The 18,025-nt window shown below is 46.0% G+C and overlaps 3 protein-coding genes across 3 annotated transcripts in view; 1 reads left to right on the top strand and 2 right to left on the bottom strand.

Annotated features, from left to right (window-relative positions):
• The first annotated feature begins 1,965 nt into the window (after positions 1-1,965).
• LOC311147489 (G-protein coupled receptor 182-like) lies at positions 1,966-4,243 on the top strand. Its single transcript, XM_084184227.1, has 2 exons — positions 1,966-2,042; positions 2,548-4,243. Exon 2 carries the CDS (start codon positions 2,551-2,553, stop codon positions 3,640-3,642), a length of 1,092 nt encoding a protein of 363 aa, XP_084040353.1. The 5' UTR covers positions 1,966-2,042; positions 2,548-2,550; the 3' UTR covers positions 3,643-4,243.
• Positions 4,244-5,279: 1,036 nt separating this feature from the next.
• Positions 5,280-9,724, bottom strand: LOC311148062 (zinc finger and BTB domain-containing protein 39-like). The gene is made up of 3 exons (XM_084184955.1): positions 9,636-9,724; positions 7,580-9,238; positions 5,280-7,368 (listed from the first exon to the last, which is right to left on the bottom strand). Exons 2-3 carry the CDS (start codon positions 9,206-9,208, stop codon positions 6,433-6,435), a joined length of 2,565 nt encoding a protein of 854 aa, XP_084041081.1. The 5' UTR covers positions 9,209-9,238; positions 9,636-9,724; the 3' UTR covers positions 5,280-6,432.
• Positions 9,725-9,956: 232 nt separating this feature from the next.
• Positions 9,957-18,025, bottom strand: part of LOC311147818 (arf-GAP with GTPase, ANK repeat and PH domain-containing protein 1-like) — a 31,693-nt gene continuing 23,624 nt past the window's right edge. Inside the window, exons 8-17 of the mRNA XM_084184610.1 lie at positions 16,233-16,409; positions 14,948-15,028; positions 14,740-14,844; positions 14,091-14,352; positions 13,809-13,940; positions 12,918-13,069; positions 12,506-12,596; positions 11,452-11,674; positions 10,886-11,177; positions 9,957-10,682 (exon numbers count right to left, since the gene is read on the bottom strand). Of these exons, the coding sequence (XP_084040736.1) occupies positions 10,467-10,682; positions 10,886-11,177; positions 11,452-11,674; positions 12,506-12,596; positions 12,918-13,069; positions 13,809-13,940; positions 14,091-14,352; positions 14,740-14,844; positions 14,948-15,028; positions 16,233-16,409 (1,731 nt within the window). The 3' untranslated portion in view covers positions 9,957-10,466. The remainder of the gene's footprint in view (positions 10,683-10,885; positions 11,178-11,451; positions 11,675-12,505; positions 12,597-12,917; positions 13,070-13,808; positions 13,941-14,090; positions 14,353-14,739; positions 14,845-14,947; positions 15,029-16,232; positions 16,410-18,025) is intronic.

Here is an 18,025-nt window from a genome sequence, read left to right as displayed (position 1 = left end):
TCATCGTTGTCGGTGATCAGGCCTACCACTGTTGTGTCGTCAGCAAACTTCATTATGGTGTTGGAGTCGTGCTGAGCCACGCAGTCGTGGGTGAACAGGGAGTACAGGAGGGGACTAAGCACGCACCCCTGAAGGGCCCCCGTGTTGAGGATCAGCGTGGCAGATGTGTTGTTGCCTACCCTTACCACCTGGGGGCGGCCCGTTAGGAAGTATAGGATCCAGTTGCATAGGGAGGTGTTTAGTCCCAGGGTCCTTAGCTTAGTGATGAGCTTTGTGGGCACTATGGTGTTGAATGCTGAGCTTTAGTCAATGAACAGCATTCTCACATAGGTGTTCCTTTTGTCCAGGTGGGAAAGGGCAATGTGGCGTGCGATTGAGATTGTGTCATCTGTGGATCTTTTGGGGCGGTATGCGAATTGAAGGGTCTAGGGTTTCCGGGATGATGGTGTTGATGTGAGCCATGACCAGCCTTTCTAAGCACTTCATGGCTATCGACGTGAGTGCTACGGGGCGGTAGTCATATAGGCAGGTTACCTTCGCTTTCTTGGTCACAGGGACTATGGAGGTCTGCTTGAAACATGTAGGTATTACAGACTCGGTCAGGGAGAGGTTGAAAATGTCAGTGAAGACACTTGCCAGTTGGTCTACGCATGCTCGGAGTACACTTCCTGGTAATCCGTCTGGCCCCGCGGCCTTGTGAATGTTGACCTGTTTAAAGGTCTTGTTCACATCGGCTACGGAGAGAGTGAAGCATAAAAGGCATTTCGCTTGTTTGGTAGGCTCGCGTCACTGGGCAGCTCACGGCTGGGTTCCCCTTTGTAGTCCATAATAGTTTGTAAGCCCTGCCACATCCGACGAGCGTCAGAGCCTGTGTAGTAGGATTCAATCTTAGTCCTGTATTGACACTTTGCCTGTTTGATGGTTCGTCTGAGGGCATAGCAGGATTTCTTATAAGCGTCCGGATCAAGGATCTCTCTGTACTTTGCTCCGTTCAGCTTACCCTCCATCCTGTCTAGTCTACCAGTCCCTGCCGCTGAAAAACATCCGCACGATGCTGCCACCACCAAGCTTCACCATAGGGATAGTGCCAGGTGTCCTCCAGACATGATGCTTGGCATTCAAGCCAAAGAGTTCAATCTTGGTTTCATCAGACCAGAGAATCTTGTTTCTCTTGGTCTGAGTCCTTTAGGTGCCTTTTGGCAAACTCCAAGCGGGCTGTCATGTGCCTTTTACTGAGGAGTGGCTTCTGTCTGGCCACTCTACCATAAAGGTAGTTTTTTATTTTTAATACATTTGCAAATCTGTTTTTGCTTTGTCATTATGGGGTATTGTGTGTAGATTGATAAGAAAAAAACATTTTTTTATCCATTTTAGAATAAGGCTGTAACGTCACAAAATGTGGAAAAAATCAAGGGGTCTGAATACTTCCCGAATGCACTGTATTTACCACTTACTTTATATGTGAAGGAAATATCATAAAGGGTTGATAGAGGAGCATACAATATGTGTGATGTACTAAGCAACAATGCTAAGTTTGCAGCTGTTATGGAGGTAAAGGTAGAGATTCTAGGTAGGCTGCTTTCCCTGTTCCACCCACGGTTACACTGAACCCATACGGTACCCTATTACCTATATCGTGCATTACTTTTAAACAAGGCAATAAAAAGTAATCCACTAAATAGGGAATGGGGCACTATTTGGGACATAGGCCAGTATTTTCTCCCTGGCAGCTCCACAGCCATCAAGGCTTTCCTGCTCTGCTTTGCTCCGCACCACCAACCCCCACCCCCCTTCTTAGGATGTCCTGTCAACTCTGGCACTGAGAGGACAGGACAGGGGGAGGAGAGGGCTTCGTCTGTCACTCCAGTCAGCCTGAACTAAGCACAGATTCTCCAGGACCCCAGAGCCAGTCCGGCCTCCTTGCTCCGCCAAGCCACAGCTAACTCGCAAGGCAGGCAGACCACCAGAACCCCCTGCCCTGAGGGACCTTTCCTGACCACCCATCATCTAACACCAGGTTCTCCTCTCCGCAGCACATCAAGGTACTGGATGTATGACAACTGTATGGCTTCCTGCTGTTCTTCACCTCTAGTAGAATTTGCAAAGATTTGAGTTTAGACTTGATAGACTAAGAGTGATAAATGAAAAAGTTAATTTGCGAATATTCATATTTATTATTTCATTCTCTCATTACCCTATACACAAAGTAATTTATTCATGCATTTTGTTACAATATTATTATGATTACTAAAGAGGAAAACTGGGGGAAAGAACGCCAAATTGTGATAATCTCAAATTAGCTAGTATACACATGGCATAGTGTCTGACTGTGTCTCAGGTAGATTAAAAACAAACTATATATATTCTTCATGACAATTCTGTGGTGTGAAATGTGAGAAGCATTTCATCTTGCAGCTCAAAACCAGCCAGAAATGCATGTTTCACCACTGCACTTCCTCCACTGCTTACATTATGTAATGTCTGATTTTAATCTGATTAACCCAATTCTAAACTAACACGGCTAACAATTTCCTCTGCTTTCAACAGACCATGAACGAATTCGACTTAGACAACTCCTCGTTAAATTTCTTCAATGGCACGCCCTGGTTCGTCCACGAGTGCACCATCAACCTGGATAAGGACTATCAGCGGATCGCCCTGTTTCTGCTCTACCTGCTGCTGTTCATGGTGGGGCTGGCTGAAAACACCCTGGTGGTCTGGGTCAACTGGCGCCGGCGCCACTCGGCCAACGGCGTCTTGTTCTGCATCATCAATGTGAGCTTGTCGGACCTGATGGTGGTTCTGACGTTGCCCTTCTTCATGCTGGAGGTGACCATGGACAAGGTATGGCTGTGGGGCCGCTTCCTGTGTAAAGTCACCCACCTCATCTACGTGGTCAACTTCTATAGCAGCACCTTCTTCCTGGCCTTCATGACCCTGGAGCGTTACCTGTCCCTGTCCAGGCCCTCGTCTCCCGCCTGCTTCCCCGTGGCCAGACGTCGCCGCTGGCTACTCTGCAGTGGTCTCTGGCTCCTCTCCCTGTTCCTGGCTCTGCTGGAGAACGTCCACATGGACCTGCTGGAGTGGGACGAGCCTGGCTGCTACATGCTGCCAGAGAACAACTACACCGAGTGGTTCGTCTCCGTCTCCTTCCTCTGCCTCATCTTCCAGTTCCTGGGCCCGGCCTCCGTCATTGTCACCTGTAACATCCTGATAGCCCGAGCGGTGCGCTCCGCTCCAGACGTGCAGGGAAGACGGGACGTCTGGCTGGTGCATGTGTACTCCCTGGTGTTTGTCCTCTGCTGGCTGCCGTACCACATGGTCTTGTTCCTGATGATGGTGGATGATCTGGACCCTCACGTGTTCAGCTGCAACACAGTGGAGGTGCTCTACAACTCCTACAGTTTGGTTGAGTGCCTGTCGCTCTTCCACTGCATCGCCAACCCTGTCCTTTACAACTTCCTCAGCAAGAGCTTCCGCACCAACCTGATCAATGCTGTGGTCCACTATGCACCCAGGGAGGGCGCAGGAGGGTCGAATCCCCAAGACACTGCACACAACGCAGGAGGACCAGACACTGGGAAGAAGGAACGCAAGCATAGCAGCATGAGCATCAGTCACTCTGACGTTGCTGCATTGTAGAAAAAGGAAGTGTCACATTGAGACTTAACTAGCTATCATCACTGAAGGACAATGGAGGAAAGGGGAAAAAAACACTTCAGAGCTGTTATCACAGGCTAAAAGACAAGAAGCTTTCTTACAGTCTGTTGTTGATGACTCTTGGGCTGAGTCCAGATTCTCCACTCTTCTCCCATGCAGCCTTGGTCACTAAGCAATAGTAATGTAAATGATGGGCTGACAAACACTCACTGTCCCTCTCATAATCTGTCTCCCGTTTTCCTCATTCAGCACATCAATGTTGTAAACAGAGGAAGGAAGGGAACTCTTTCAGTTTTTTTTTCTCCATCTTTTAACTTCCACAGGAACTTGTGTAGGAACTTCTGGAGGACATAATTAGTCATTACATCACAGGGTGAAGAGAAATGCTTCCTCGCAAACAAACATTTTCCTCTGTGCAACGCAGATAAGATTGATTCTTATAACTACTGACAACTTGTAAAAATGTTGAAATGCAACTGCTAAATATAAAAAAAATTGATTACACAAACATATAAACAAATCTTAATTTCCACAGTAACCGGCCATGTTTAATAAATGCTCTGATTCTATTAAATGTTTTTGTTTTTTTGCTGCTGAATTTGTAAATGTGTTGAACGCTGAATTAATAAAAGTAATTCAAACAGAATGATTGTGTTAATATAAAAGTCAACAACTTCACCTTTTTATGATTTACAATAGGGAAAAACAAAGGCAATACTATGAATAGCTCACATGTAGTAGACATTTAGTAGGAGGCAGGTAGCCTAGAGCGTTGGGCTAGTAACCCTCATTTGCTACAGAGGCGCCTTACTACTATGGCTGACCCTGTAAAACAACACATTTCACTGCACCTATCCGGTGTGTGACAATACAACATTTTCAAAAAATGTGTCCCGAATCAACTACTTCTATTGAAAGTATTTTCAAATAATGTCCTATAAATAGCCTACTATTTTTAAGTATTTAAGTACTTATTTCAAATACTATTTTCAAATGCATAGGTTAAATGCATGTTAGTGTATTTGAATCAGTGTACGAGTATTTTCAAATACTTTCCAAGTGTATTTCCAAATACATTCCAATATTCAACTACTTGTCTTTTCAAATAGAAAATATCTAAATACTTCCAGATGTCTTTGAAAGTAATTTTTAAAAAATACCCAGAGTATTATTTCAACACAGGTCTGATTGAATGTGGTAAAAATTTACAGAATCACAGTCCTAATTGTTTTGTTTAATACTGGCCTACGTTTGCTTTCACTGGGAAGTCCGGAAGGAATTTTCTGTTGGTTTAATGATGTTGACATGGTAATAAGTAGAGGGAGCAAAGGCTTAGGTTTCACTTCACATACGGCACAATGGGAGGAAGCAGCATACCAAGAACAGAACAGCGTTCCAGGTTCAAAGGTCACCAATCCCTAAAGCAGAATCTAGATAAACACTTTAAATTGTGCATTAATGCATATGCATCATTCATATGTCATGATGAATGTAGTATTCTGTGGCAGCGGACATCATAACAGTTCAAATAGAATGAAGAAAAAATGAAGCATTAGGGTTAGGTCGGAAAGTAACTAGACAGTGAGATCAACATGTATTTTTTGTTTACTTTATTCTTTCCAGAACTAGAAACGAGATATAAAGGCCAACGTTCATAGTTCTCACTAAAAAAAAGCACATAAAAGCATAAATAGAATAAATAGTTAGATAATCAGACTGATGAGGTGAGACACCAAATAGTTGTTTAAATGTCATCATACCCAAAGTGAGCACTTGAAGGACCACAAGTCTACAAAACACAATACTCATAACGTAGTGCCTTTTGAAATGCTGAGACAAGGCAGACGTGATTTCATGTGAATTTTAAACCTCTTGTGTGACTAAAACAAGCATTTCACTACACCCGCAATAACATTGCTAAATATGTGTATGTGACCAATAAAATTTGATTTGAAATGGCACTCTGGTTGGAAACCACCGTTCATACCATCTGATCAGTAACACATATGAACTACTATATCATGTCTGCATTATAGTCTATCACTACATAACTGAAATGCTTTGAGGAAGATGTACCTAACTGTTTTCCTAGGGAACAGATACAGCAAGGCCTCATTCATCCTCCCATTCTTCGGTTACAAAGTGTGACTGGTCAGGTACACGTAACCCATGTTAATGGGTACATTTGCTTGGTGCACGGTGGCAAATATTGTGTTTCACTCACACACACATGAATGGTCTGTCACGTGTTTCATATACAAATGGATGAACATGTAACTGACAAAAAGCTTACTGTGATAGAAAAATGTTTTTCATCTTTCATAAAACCGAGTAATAAGACACTTAAGACCTTAGGACAAAGTTTGACTACAACTTAGGAAAAGCCAATGGACTTGCCTTGAAAACATTAGTCAGTAAACAGTAACACGTCCTTCCTTCCATAGACAACAATGGATATACTGCCACCAAGTGGCTAAGCTTCTTCCAAGAAAGAAGATGTCCTTTCCTGCTACACTATGCTACAAAACTGGTCTCTTCAATCCATAATACCATCTCAAATACAGACATAAAACAAGTTAAATACATTCTACAAGTCTATAGATATGGTCCACAACCAGAAAGAGGTATTGAAAGAGAGTGAAAGAGAGAGAGAAGGAGCGAGAGACAGCAGACAAAGAGGGGGGGGAAAGTGAAAGAGACTGACTGGTCCACAGAGAAAAGGAAGTGAAAGAGACTGACTGGTCCACAGAGCGACACCAGAGGAATAGCTGATCAGGTGTCCAGGGCGGGAAGGGGTTCTTTGGAGTGATCATTGTACATGAAGGTCTGCTCTATGTTGAAGTCTGGAGGCAGGTGGTCTTTGTGGACGTCCATGTGGGAGGACACCAGCTTGAGCGTGGAAAAGTAGAGGCCGCAGACGGTGCAGCGGTACATGAGCGCCCCGGCGTGGGTCTTCAGGTGGCAGATCATGGTGGAGCGCCCTCGGAAGAACCTCAGGCACACCTTGCACTGGTACGGCTTCTCCCCAGTGTGGATGCGCAGGTGGTAGGTGAACTCGCCAGAGTGGGCGAAGCGTTTGCCACAGAAGCGACAGCGGTACCATTTCTCCCGGGGGATGGCGGCACCCATGGCCGACCCACCCACGCTAGAGGAGTTCCCATTGGACAGGAGGCCTGCGGGGAAGCCAGCCGCCACGGCCCCCTGGAGCAGCTTGTCTGAGAGGCTGAAGGAGCCCAGGCCGAAGCCCATATTGCCCAGCTTCCCCAGGCTGCCTGCCTCCAGGGGGGAGGAGGAGGAGCAGGAGGAAGGGTACTCCATCTGGTCAGCCTTTCGTTTCCCTGCCCACCCCTGGCTGCCCTGGGCCTCATTGGTGTGAAAGCTCAGGTGGTACTGGAAGGCTGAGGCGGAGCGGAAGGTCTGTGGGCATAAGAAGCAGCGCAGCTCCTCCTCTCCCTCTGGTCCGGCTGCTTTATGAGCCCTCATGGCCTCTCTGTCGGTGGCGGCCTCCTCGGCATGCAGGAACATGTGTCTGTCCAACAGAGGGCGATCTAGGAAGCTGCAGGCGCAGAGCGGGCAGGAGTAGACTGGCAGGGAGAGGTGGGTGAGGGCGTGCCACAGCAGGGCACACAGGGAGGGCTGGGGCAGCTGGCACACACCACAGCTCAGTGACTGGATAGACACGTGACTCAGCAGGTGATCCCTGATGACCTGGGGGAAGGAGAGAGACGGTATAATGTCAACAATACAAGGTGGGATAACAGACCGATATGTCTTTAGATGTCTTAGCCACTACATTGCAATAGGTGTACTCGAGTTCAATGAATTTGATTGAGCTATGTCAATCTATATATTTTACGGTCGCCATTAGCCAAAAACACATGCCCAATCACTCAGGAAAAGTGGAGCAAACCAAACTGACCTGGAAGTCCTTGGTGAGGACTTTGTTACAGACAGCACACTGCAACTCCCCGCTGTGCCCCTGGGTGGCGTTGTGGAGCTGACTGGGGAGGGTGTACCTGGCTGCAGCTTGGCGCCGGTGGCGTACCAGCTTGGCTGGGCTGTTGAACTGGAGATGACACATGTCACAAGAGAACACTACATGGGACAGGGCGTGGGTGATGCTTGCCCCACGGTCTCCAGGGAAAGATGCCCCACACACCCTGCAGGCCCCTGTCTCAGAGAGGTGGGTTTCTGCGTGGGCCCTCAGGGAAGCAGAGTCTGCTAACAGTGCCATCCCACAGGCTTTACATGCCACCATACCCTGCACCGACGACACCTGGCCAGTGTTCACTCCCCCTCCGCTGACCGCTGCTCCGTTCTCCACACACACCAAGTCCTCGTCTTCATCCTCCTCCTCGTCTTCCTCCTCCATGTAGTTCTCGCCATCGCTCAACTCGATGATCTCTCCAGCCAGCTGTCTCCACTGGTCCCCTCCTCCATCAGTCCCTTCTTCATCTCCCTGCAGATGCTCTCTCTCTTCCTCATTATCTTCATCTTCATCCTCCTCCCCCCCGAAGATGACCCCTGCCACACCTGCGTGGCCAGAGCTCACCCCTCCCACTCCCATCTGCAGGCTGTCCAGGGGGTCTCCAGAAGAGGACGAGGGGGCCTCCCTCACCCCACAGATATCCCCTCCCAGCTGGGCTGACGAGTCGGGGAAGGAGCAGGAGTCAGACACAAATGGAGGTACAGAACCAGCTCTACTCCCACTAACTACCATCTGTTCCTCCTCACCGTTACCAACCCCATCTCCCACCACCACCTCCTCAGTCTTCAGCTGCAGTGGAAGGGGAGGTCCAGGTGTGGCCCCCACAGCTACAGTGGACATGTCTACTGAACTCTGCTGATCTCCAGTCAGCTGTAGCCGTTTGTCTTCGGCCATCTGTCCATAGCCCAGGTGAGACTGGACGTCCTCTGCTTTAAGGGACAAAGACAGGGACAGAGGGGCTGTGTGTCCACCACCCCGGCCCAGCCTGGCCACCCTGCTGCCCTGGGGGAGAGGTGAGGGGGCCGCCGCTGGAGTAGGAGCAGCCGAGGGACCAGCAGATGATGACAGGGAGGAACAAGACGCTGCAGAGGACGAGCACACTGATGACCCAGCAGCAGCAGCCATGTCAGGGTCCAGGTCTCCATCCGCCACACAATCTGCAGAGCCCGGCTGCTGCAGGTCAGGGAAGGTGGCGTGACAGGCCCTCACCAGCTCTCTCACCCCCAGCCTCTCTGCCAGCTCATACAGCACTCCTAAATCTATCAGGTCTGTGAATATCTCTCCAGTGTAGATGAAAGTCAGCACCTTCTCAAAGTTGGCCTGGGACACAAAGTCCAGAGAGTACGTTGTCGTGGCTCCGGCGGTTCCGATCTGGGTCCCCCTGCCCGAGAACAGGCTGCGGAAGTGGGTCCCGGCGCAGGCGAGCACTGCGCGGTGCGCTGCGAAGGAGCGGCCCCCCACCTGGAGGATGACATCACAGAAGAGACGGGAGAGACGGCAGTGGTTGAGCTCAGCGAGGAGGCCAGCGGCGTGGCCTGAGCCCTGCAGCCGAATCCTCATCCCTCCTTGGCGGTGTTACTCACAGCCCAACTAGTAGAAGAGACAAGGGGAAGCCATCAGCGTCATTGTCTAGCCTAAATCAGTCCGCAATAACAGAATCCAGTATCAAGCGCCATTGATTGATTGTGAGATTAAGGGGAGTGCAACTTTGTCGCGCCCATGCTCGTAAAAGAAATAGATAATATTACTTATTGAACTAACAGGTAGTTATTAGAGCTCGAATACATCAAAAACACAACAAACATTGTAACGTTTCAAGTTTCACTGAATGCTAGTTTGTTAGGCTAGCCAGCTAACGTAGCTAGCTTCACATCAGTTTGCCATGATCCAATTCCAAACTCTACAAAATGGAAAACTCTAAACACCTTTCTACAAGGATAGACAAAGTCGTTCATATGGCAAATCATGTTGATATTATATTCTTTACCAATAGAAGGCAGTATTTTCGACCATTTAGTCAACGTTTTCGCTAGCCTCCTATTTTATGTCAGTCGTCGCACAGCAATGACGTAGAACAAAATAACGCCTGGAAGGCTGCTTGAATGCCAGAGATTTGGCACTATTGACCCCCAGCGGTTGGATGACAGTGGCACACAGGCGCCAGTGGGCCACATAAACAAACTTTTACTTTTGAAGATATTTTATTTAATTTACTTACAGTTCATAAACGTTTCAAAAAGAAACAGTGAGAAAAATAGATGACAAATAGATACATTGTAACAAATAACAAACAGAAAATGGTTGAAATTATACAGTCAGATAAAAGCATATGGTCTATTGATAAAGTACTCTGAAAATCATAGAAAACAATTGCAGTCTAATTTTTGAATTGCAAGTTTTACCCTGCATGGCTACAAACAAGCTTTAGATGTTCATACAGACAGACTTACATAAAAGTACAGTATATATTACAAAATCAATATATCGATCACCGTATGTCAGTATGAGTTCTCAATATTGTAGAACAGGCAAATGTATAATCTAAATATATATAAATAGTTTATTACAGATTCAACCCACATATTTTCTAATTTGTTTGTATTTGTAAACAGACAACCATTGACAATTTCAGCAATATGTTTGCCTTTAATAAATGGAATGAATATTGCTTTTTTAGTTGTTTGATATGTTCTCTTTCTGTGCTTTACTTTTGTACGTGGAGTACTTTCTCTATATTCTTGTTGCCTTTCTCACTTTCAAAACCACATCCATAGAAGCTTTTTTCACCAGCCTTTGTGTGCTACATTGGCCGTTAAAGCTACGAAACCCTCTTCCTGGAATTGGTACGACCCAGGCTGCTGAGGCTGGCAGTGCTAGGTCTACGGGAGAGACCAAGTGTGGTTGAAGTGGGGGAGACCTCGTTAGGGCAGCCATGTTGCAGGAGGATGTCAGCACACTCTTTGCTCCCAGTTTTTCTAGCCATGGTCAGGGCTGTCCGGCCCTGAGGATCCCTGGCCTTCACATCACTTCCATACTGCAGGGAGAGAGAGATTGAACAATTCACCATTTACATTCTGTATAAAATTACCAAGAAATATAATAATTGAGAATAGGTGAATGAATGAATGAATTATTTTCATGTGACGCCACTTGACTTGGGCTAAAGGCTAACAAAGTGTGTCCAGTGCTTGGGAAAGATCATCATCAGCAAATAATTTGTCCAGACCAGGGCCTTACCCAGACTAGCAGCTGTGTCATGACCACATCGCCCAGCTGACAGGCAGCGTGCAGGGCGGTGTGAGGCTGTGTCTGTGAGGGTGCTCCTCCATTGGCCAGGGCAGTGTTGATCTGTTCCTTGTTGCTGTGGGCCAGGAGCAGTAGGAGCCTGCGCAAATCCCTCTCTGTCACCGCGGACAGCAGACACACAGACATGGCAGTGTCCCCTGGGCCTGTGGGGCTTGGAGCAGGCAGGGGTGCCACAAACACGCGCTGCTCGTATTTGGCACGGATCCATGATTCTCTCTCCTCTCTGTGAGAGAGACACAAACACAGATAAGTGACCATGAGTTACCATGGCAACTGTTCATGGATCAAGATAGAGATCTCTGTGGCAACATACAGTATCTTCCATTTGATGTACTGCAACACATTCTTGGATTCAACCATTTAAATGTTATTCTAGTCAAATAATGGTGTTCATTGGACAAAAAGATTGGCTTTTCTTTTGAACTCTCACAAAACAGGTGAACATTAATAAAGCATCCAGATGTTCCCCATCTATTATACTGAACCAGGACCCTCACCGTGTGGCGTTGGGTGTGGGTTTGTGTCTGCCCTGGGTGTAGCATTCCCAGATGCTATTGGCCAGGTGGTTGCCGATGGCAGTCAGGACCTGTGTCAGCTCCCTGGGCCAGTCATCCAGGTCCAGAGAGCGGACGCGGGACAGGTGTGTCCCCAGATTACGGTGGATCCCTGAGCACTCGATGCAAATCAACGCCCCCAGGTTGAGGCTGGCCCACGTGGGGTCTGGAGAGGACATCCAAACCAGAGCAGATGGATTGAGATATAGTGATTGAGATTGAGAGTAAGGGATTGAGATTGAGAGTAAGGGATTGAGATTGAGAGTAAGGGATTGAGATTGAGCGTAAGGGATTGAGATTGAGAGTAAGGGATTGAGATTGAGAGTAAGGGATTGAGCTTGAGAGTAAGGGATTGCGATTGAGATAGAGTGTTTGAGATTGAGAGTAAGGGATTGAGATTGAGAGTAAGGGATTGAGATTGAGATAGAGTGTTTGAGATTGAGAGTAAGGGATTGAGATTGAGAGTAAGGGATTGAGATTGAGATAGAGTGTTTGAGATTGAGAGTAAGGGATTGAGATTGAGAGTAAGGGATTGAGATTCAGAGTAAGGGATTGAGATTGAGATAGTGTTTGAGATTGAGAGTAAGGGATTGAGATTGAGAGTAAGGGATTGAGATTGAGATAGTGTTTGAGATTGAGAGTAAGGGATTGAGATTGAGAGTAAGGGATTGAGATTGAGATAGAGTGTTTGAGATTGAGAGTAAGGGATTGAGATTGAGATAGAGTGTTTGAGATTGAGAGTAAGGGATTGAGATTGAGGGTAAGGGATTGAGATTGAGTAAAAGAAAGGCTGCTTCTAATGTAATCAACCATTTTGCACTAATGACTCCTTTTTCATTACTACTTTCCTTTCATGGAATGAATGGCTGCATCTGGTAGATAGTAGAATAATGAACACTCTTTGCACATGCATGGACATGGAAAATAATACGTTTTGAACTAGAGAGAGAGAGATAGATAAAGAGAGTGAGAGAGGAGGTAAAGTCTAGAAACCCACTTGGTGCTTCACAGTCTACACAGAAGCTGTTGCCCTTGGCATTGCGGATGGCCTGTATTGCTACCGCCTCACTCTGGCTGCTCCTCCGTGCCTATGAAAGATCACATAGTTGAAATTTTCCAAGTATGAAGTGGATGTGCATTGTGACTGAATACGTCTCTAAGGAATCAGCAACTTGGACCGCAACGCCTGTCAATACATAGCCAAACAGCATAATCTTCACTAGCATAATCTTCACTCCCCAGAAGGGTCCCACGGGGAACATATATACATTTTATATACTATAAAACATTCAGAACTATTTCTACTATTTACATTTAGATAGTCTATTATAAGACATCAACATTTAATACTATTGTTAAACATGACATATTTCCACACATCGCAGGGTGCTGCCTAGTCAGTTCCGTGCCTTGTTCCTGAGGCTCTCACAGGACTGCAGGCTCGCCAGTATCTGGCTCTCTATGGCCGTCACCCAGGCATCTCTGTCCTCCAGATTCTGGGCCTCAAAGTGCCACATCTGCCCCGTGCTGGACACGATGATGAAGCCAGTATTCTCCTCATCTACAAAGACACGTTGGCAAGGGAAAATGGGAAAATGTAATATCATTAGCCCGCCCCATTTAGTAAGTGGTCCTCTGTAGCTCAACTGGTAGAGCACGGCGCTTGTAACGCCAAGGTAGTGGGTTCGATCCCCGGGACCACCCATACACAAAAATGTATGCACGCATGACTGTAAGTCGCTTTGGATAAAAGCGTCTGCTAAATGGCATATTATTATATTATTATTATAAGTGCAAATCCTGTTTAACACTTCTTTAATGTACATACACGACAAGCACATGTAACCAACATAAACACAGACTCACTTCATCACCATGAGATGTTTGCTGATCATAAAACAAGAGGACAGTGAGCAGGCAGACATTGTGCATGATGCAAAAAGTTGGAAAAGGGTGATTGAGAGAAAGAAAGTTAGTAAAGAAAACAAACAACAAACCTTACAAATCACAGGTCAATCCAAATGTGTAATACACTTGTTAGGTGGAGAGACAAACAGACAAACAGGCATAACACACAGGTAGATTCAGTGAGTCAGTCAGCTCCTCACTGTTCCTTGTTGTTACCTGTCTTGTTAATGTTTCTCAAGCTACCAAAGTTTTTTTATTTCCACATTGTGTGCTTGGCTGCAGGGCAACAGATTAGGCCAGATTAGCAGGAGAGGAAGAAGAAGGAAAATAGATTTCTATAAAGAGCACAGAATAATCTGGAAGAGATGCACAGTAAGAGGCCCAGAACTCACCTTCAGCCTGGCCAATGGCTGTGTCGCCTTTCTGGTTCATACTCTTCTTCCTTGTTTTCTTCCTTTTGTCCATCATTGGAGAGGATTGACCATCTTTTCCAAAAGGGGGACTGGTTGCTCCTTCAATAGCATCTGACATTGGGGTTCAAAGATGAATAAAACCCTGTTTGTTATGTTGTGGGAACTTGCAGCTCTGGTACTATCATGCTCCAGAGTCCACATTGGCATACTGTATATTAGAAACGTATTATTATGAATGGAAATGTAACATTTCTGACATACCAGCACTATGTGACTTGCTGGACAGTGTTGACGGACAACGTTTTACCCCTCTATCTCCAGGAGAAGACAATGCACCAGCCTGTTCTTCAACAGGCAACAATGGGGCACTGGCACTCTCCGTGGGTGCAGCATCCTTGGCCACACCATTGAGTTCAGGGGAGGGGCCATTAGGGGGGACAGCCCTTGGTGGGCGTTTCCCTGGAACCTTCACTGTGACACGCAGTAGGTCGATCTCTTTAGCGTGAGAATTCTGCATATAGTCCTGAAACCGCCAAGATCATTTCCGTTAAACTAGGATGATGTGCTGAATTTCACTAGACTAGAAATGAAAAAAATAAAATCAAAATATTGCAATTTTACTGTGTATTACAGTTCTCAACACAGTGGATTCTCGTATCAAAATAGATTTTAAGCTAATTTTATTACATAAAAAAAAGACTAACTAAGATGAGTCCTCTGTAGCTCAGCTGGTAGAGCACGGCGCTTGTAACGCCAAGGTAGTGGGTTCGATCCCCGGGACCACCCATACACAAAAATGTATGCACCCATGACTGTAAGTCGCTTTGGATAAAAGCGTCTGCTAAATGGCATATTATTATTATGAGATCATGTTACTGGTGTTGATCTGGTTGATTGTGGTGTGACTTACATTGAAGCTGGAGTGATAGGCCAGTGTGCCGTTGTTGGACAGAGTGACATATTTCTTCTTCCACTCTTTGTTCAGTGAGCTCCCACTCCGCTTCCATAGGATACTCTGTACAAACAATGGGTTTAATGTCATTCAGTTCCCTTTCATGACTGAAGAACTGGAACTAACCAATTCATTATACACAGTATCCAGTGTGTGTCACACTGACCTGTTTGATAGTGATAGCCCGGCCACTGCCCACGTCACCTTTAGGGTCAACATTCTTTTCACTGCCACTACCACGACGGTTCTGAGAGAAGTTGTATCAACATTATAGAGTTAGAGATGAGTGTGACAGGTATAAAGACAGACTGACACAAGTGTACGGGACAGACGTGACCCATGCAGTGAGAAGAGAGACAACAAAAATCAAACGTACTCTGTTGGAAACTGTGTAACTACTACTGTATCTAAAACTGGACATGTATGTTTAGCTCTGTTTTGAAATCAGTTTGTTTGAATTTGTATTTGTATGTATTAAGGATCCCCATTAGTTCCTGCCAAGGCAGCAGCTACTCTTCCTGGGGTCCAGCAAAATGAAGGCAGTTATACAATTAAAAAAACATTACAATACATTCACAACAGATTTCACAACATATTAAGTGTGTGCCCTCAGGCCTCTACTCTACTACCACATATCTACAACACAAAATCCATGTGTACATGTGTGTATAGTGCGTATGTTATTGTGTGTTTGTATGCATGTGTCTGTGCCTATGTTTGTGTTGCTTCACAGTCCCCGCTCTTTGATTAGGTGTATTTTAATCTGTTTTTTTTATCTAATTTTACTGCTTGCATGAGTTACTTGATGTGGAATATAGTTCTATGTAGTCATGGCTCTATGTAGTACTGTGAGCCTCCCATAGTCTGTTCTGGACTTGGGGACTGTGAAGAGACCTCTGGTGGCATGTCTTGTGGAGTATGCATGGGTGTCCGAGCTGTGTGCCAGTAGTTCAAACAGACAGCTCTGTGCATTCAACATGTCAATACCTCTTACAAATACAAGTAGTGATGAAGTCAATCTCTCCTCCACTTTGAGCCAGGAGAGATTGACATGCATATTATTAATTTTAGCTCTCTGTGTACATCCAAGGGCCAGCCGTGCTGCCCTGTTCAGAGCCAATTGCAATTTTCCTAAGTCCCTCTTTGTGGCACCTGACCACACGACTGAACAGTAGTCCAGGTGCGACAAAACTAGGGCCTGTAGGACCTGCCTTGTTGATAGTGCTGTCAAGAATGCAGAGCAATGCTTTATTATGGACAGACTTCTCCCCATCCTAGCTACTGTTGTATCAATATGTTTTGACCATGACAGTTTACAATCCAGGGTTACTCCAAGCAGTTTAGTCACCTCAACTTGCTCAACTTGAATTGTATGGCTCTTCGGGACATTGTTTCGCTGATGAAAGACTCCAATCATTTTATCACCTGAGATTCTGAGAACAGTAACTGACCTTGAACAGAGAGGTCCGCCGTTGAGGGACGTTTCTCACAGACCCTGAGGAGGTGACACTTCCGCCCCCCTCTACCGCCACCCCCGCCCCTGCCCCGCCCCGCAGCTCTCTGTGGCTGATCACGGGGGTGGAGGGTAGGGAGGAGGGGTAGCCACTATTCAGTCCTCCATTACTGGTCTGAGAGGGAGAGGGAGGGGAGAACAGGGGGACAGACAGGGGGAGTGGCACAAGGAACACAGAGATATGATGGGGTGATGTGGACAAATGAGATGAAAATGAGACAAACGGACAAACAACATATTCTTCCTCCTGAATACACTTGGTATCTACTAGAATAAATCATACAACAGTGGTTCCCAAACGTTTTGAACCATTCTTTGAATCCATCGATGGCCTTTTTTAAGCCCCTAGATCAGGACTGCCCAACCCTGTTCCTGGAGAGCTACTATCCTGTAGGGTTTTGCTCCAACCCTGTTCCTGGAGAGCTACTATCCTGTAGGGTTTTGCTCCAACCCTGTTCCTGGAGAGCTACTATCCTGTAGGTTTTTGCTCCAACCCTGTTCCTGGAGAGCTACTATCCTGTAGGGTTTTGCTCCAACCCTGTTCCTGGAGAGCTACTATCCTGTAGGGTTTTGCTCCAACCCTGTTCCTGGAGAGCTACTATCCTGTAGGTTTTTGCTCCAACCCTAATCTAGCGCACCTGATTCTAATAATTAGCAGGTTGATATGATGAATCAGGTTAGTAACACCTGGGGTTGGAGCGAAGACCTACAGGAGGGTAGCTCTCCAGGAACAGGGTTGGGCAACCTGCCCTAGATGAACCAAAAACTCCCGCCTTGGGCCAATCAGTGTAATTTTGTAAATGCCAGATCTCAATGGAAAGATGCATAATTCGCCCAAAATTGGGCCAGTGTTGTCTAAGATATCGTGTGGGTTAGCTAGACTCATATTCCTGAGCATGTGTGCCAAATATCATCACTCTGAGTCAAACAGATCTAGAGATATAAACATGTGCCTGTTATAGTGCCATCGTGTGGTCGATATGAATTTTCTTGGATGTTGAATCTTCACAGTGTTTGCAACATGTGAACACATTTTTGTTACAATACGAATAGCCTTGACTGATTTGCATTTATGTGCCAGACCACGCCCTCGTGAATGTTTATTGGTCAATATCGGCCATTATGTTTTAGGTACTAGTCTGGAAAATATTGCGTTGAGAGACCTTTGTCCATAAATGCCACATATCAAGATTTGTGCAGATGAGTCATTCGATGCCAGAAGAGTAGCGTTTTAAGTGTTTTTCTCAAAATTAGAAATGGCGGAAATTCCATAATGCAGGACCTTATGGGTCCCTGAGGCAAATTTGTTCCTTGTGAGGAGAGGGACCTATGTACCGAATTTCAAATGGGGTGAGGGGTGTGACCTTTCAAAGTTTGCATTTTCAATATTTTGTTATTTACATTTACATTTTAGTCATTTAGCAGACGCTCTTATCCAAAGCGACTTACAGGAGCAATTAGGGTTAAGTGCCTTGCTCAAGGGCACATCGACAGATTTTTCACCTAGTCGGCTCAGGGATTAGAACCAGCGACCTTTCGGTTACTGGCACAACGCTCTTAACCACTAAGCTACCTGCCGCCCCCATCTGGTCAATCAGTGTAATTGTGTAAATGCCAGATCTCTATGCCAAACGCATAATTCACCAAAGTTTCTTCAAAATCGGGCCAGGGCTATCTGAGATATCATACTAATGTACAGAGACATATCCACAGTCCCCTCCCCGATTTCAT

This window comes from Coregonus lavaretus (assembly GCF_964263955.1).
Source record: "Coregonus lavaretus genome assembly, chromosome: 20".
NCBI lineage: Eukaryota > Metazoa > Chordata > Actinopteri > Salmoniformes > Salmonidae > Coregonus > Coregonus lavaretus.
The sequence above is the reverse complement of the archived record's forward strand: the minus strand, read 5'-3'. Positions and strand labels throughout refer to the sequence as shown.

Coding starts and splice junctions, on each gene's coding strand:
- LOC311147489 (XM_084184227.1), top strand. CDS start 2,551: ATGAACGAATTCGACTTAGACAACTCCTCGTTAAATTTCTTCAATGGC.
- LOC311148062 (XM_084184955.1), bottom strand. CDS start 9,208: ATGAGGATTCGGCTGCAGGGCTCAGGCCACGCCGCTGGCCTCCTCGCT. Junction 7,369..7,579: donor TCCTCACCAAGGACTTCCAG/GTCAGTTTGGTT, acceptor TCCTTCCCCCAG/GTCATCAGGGATCACCTGCT.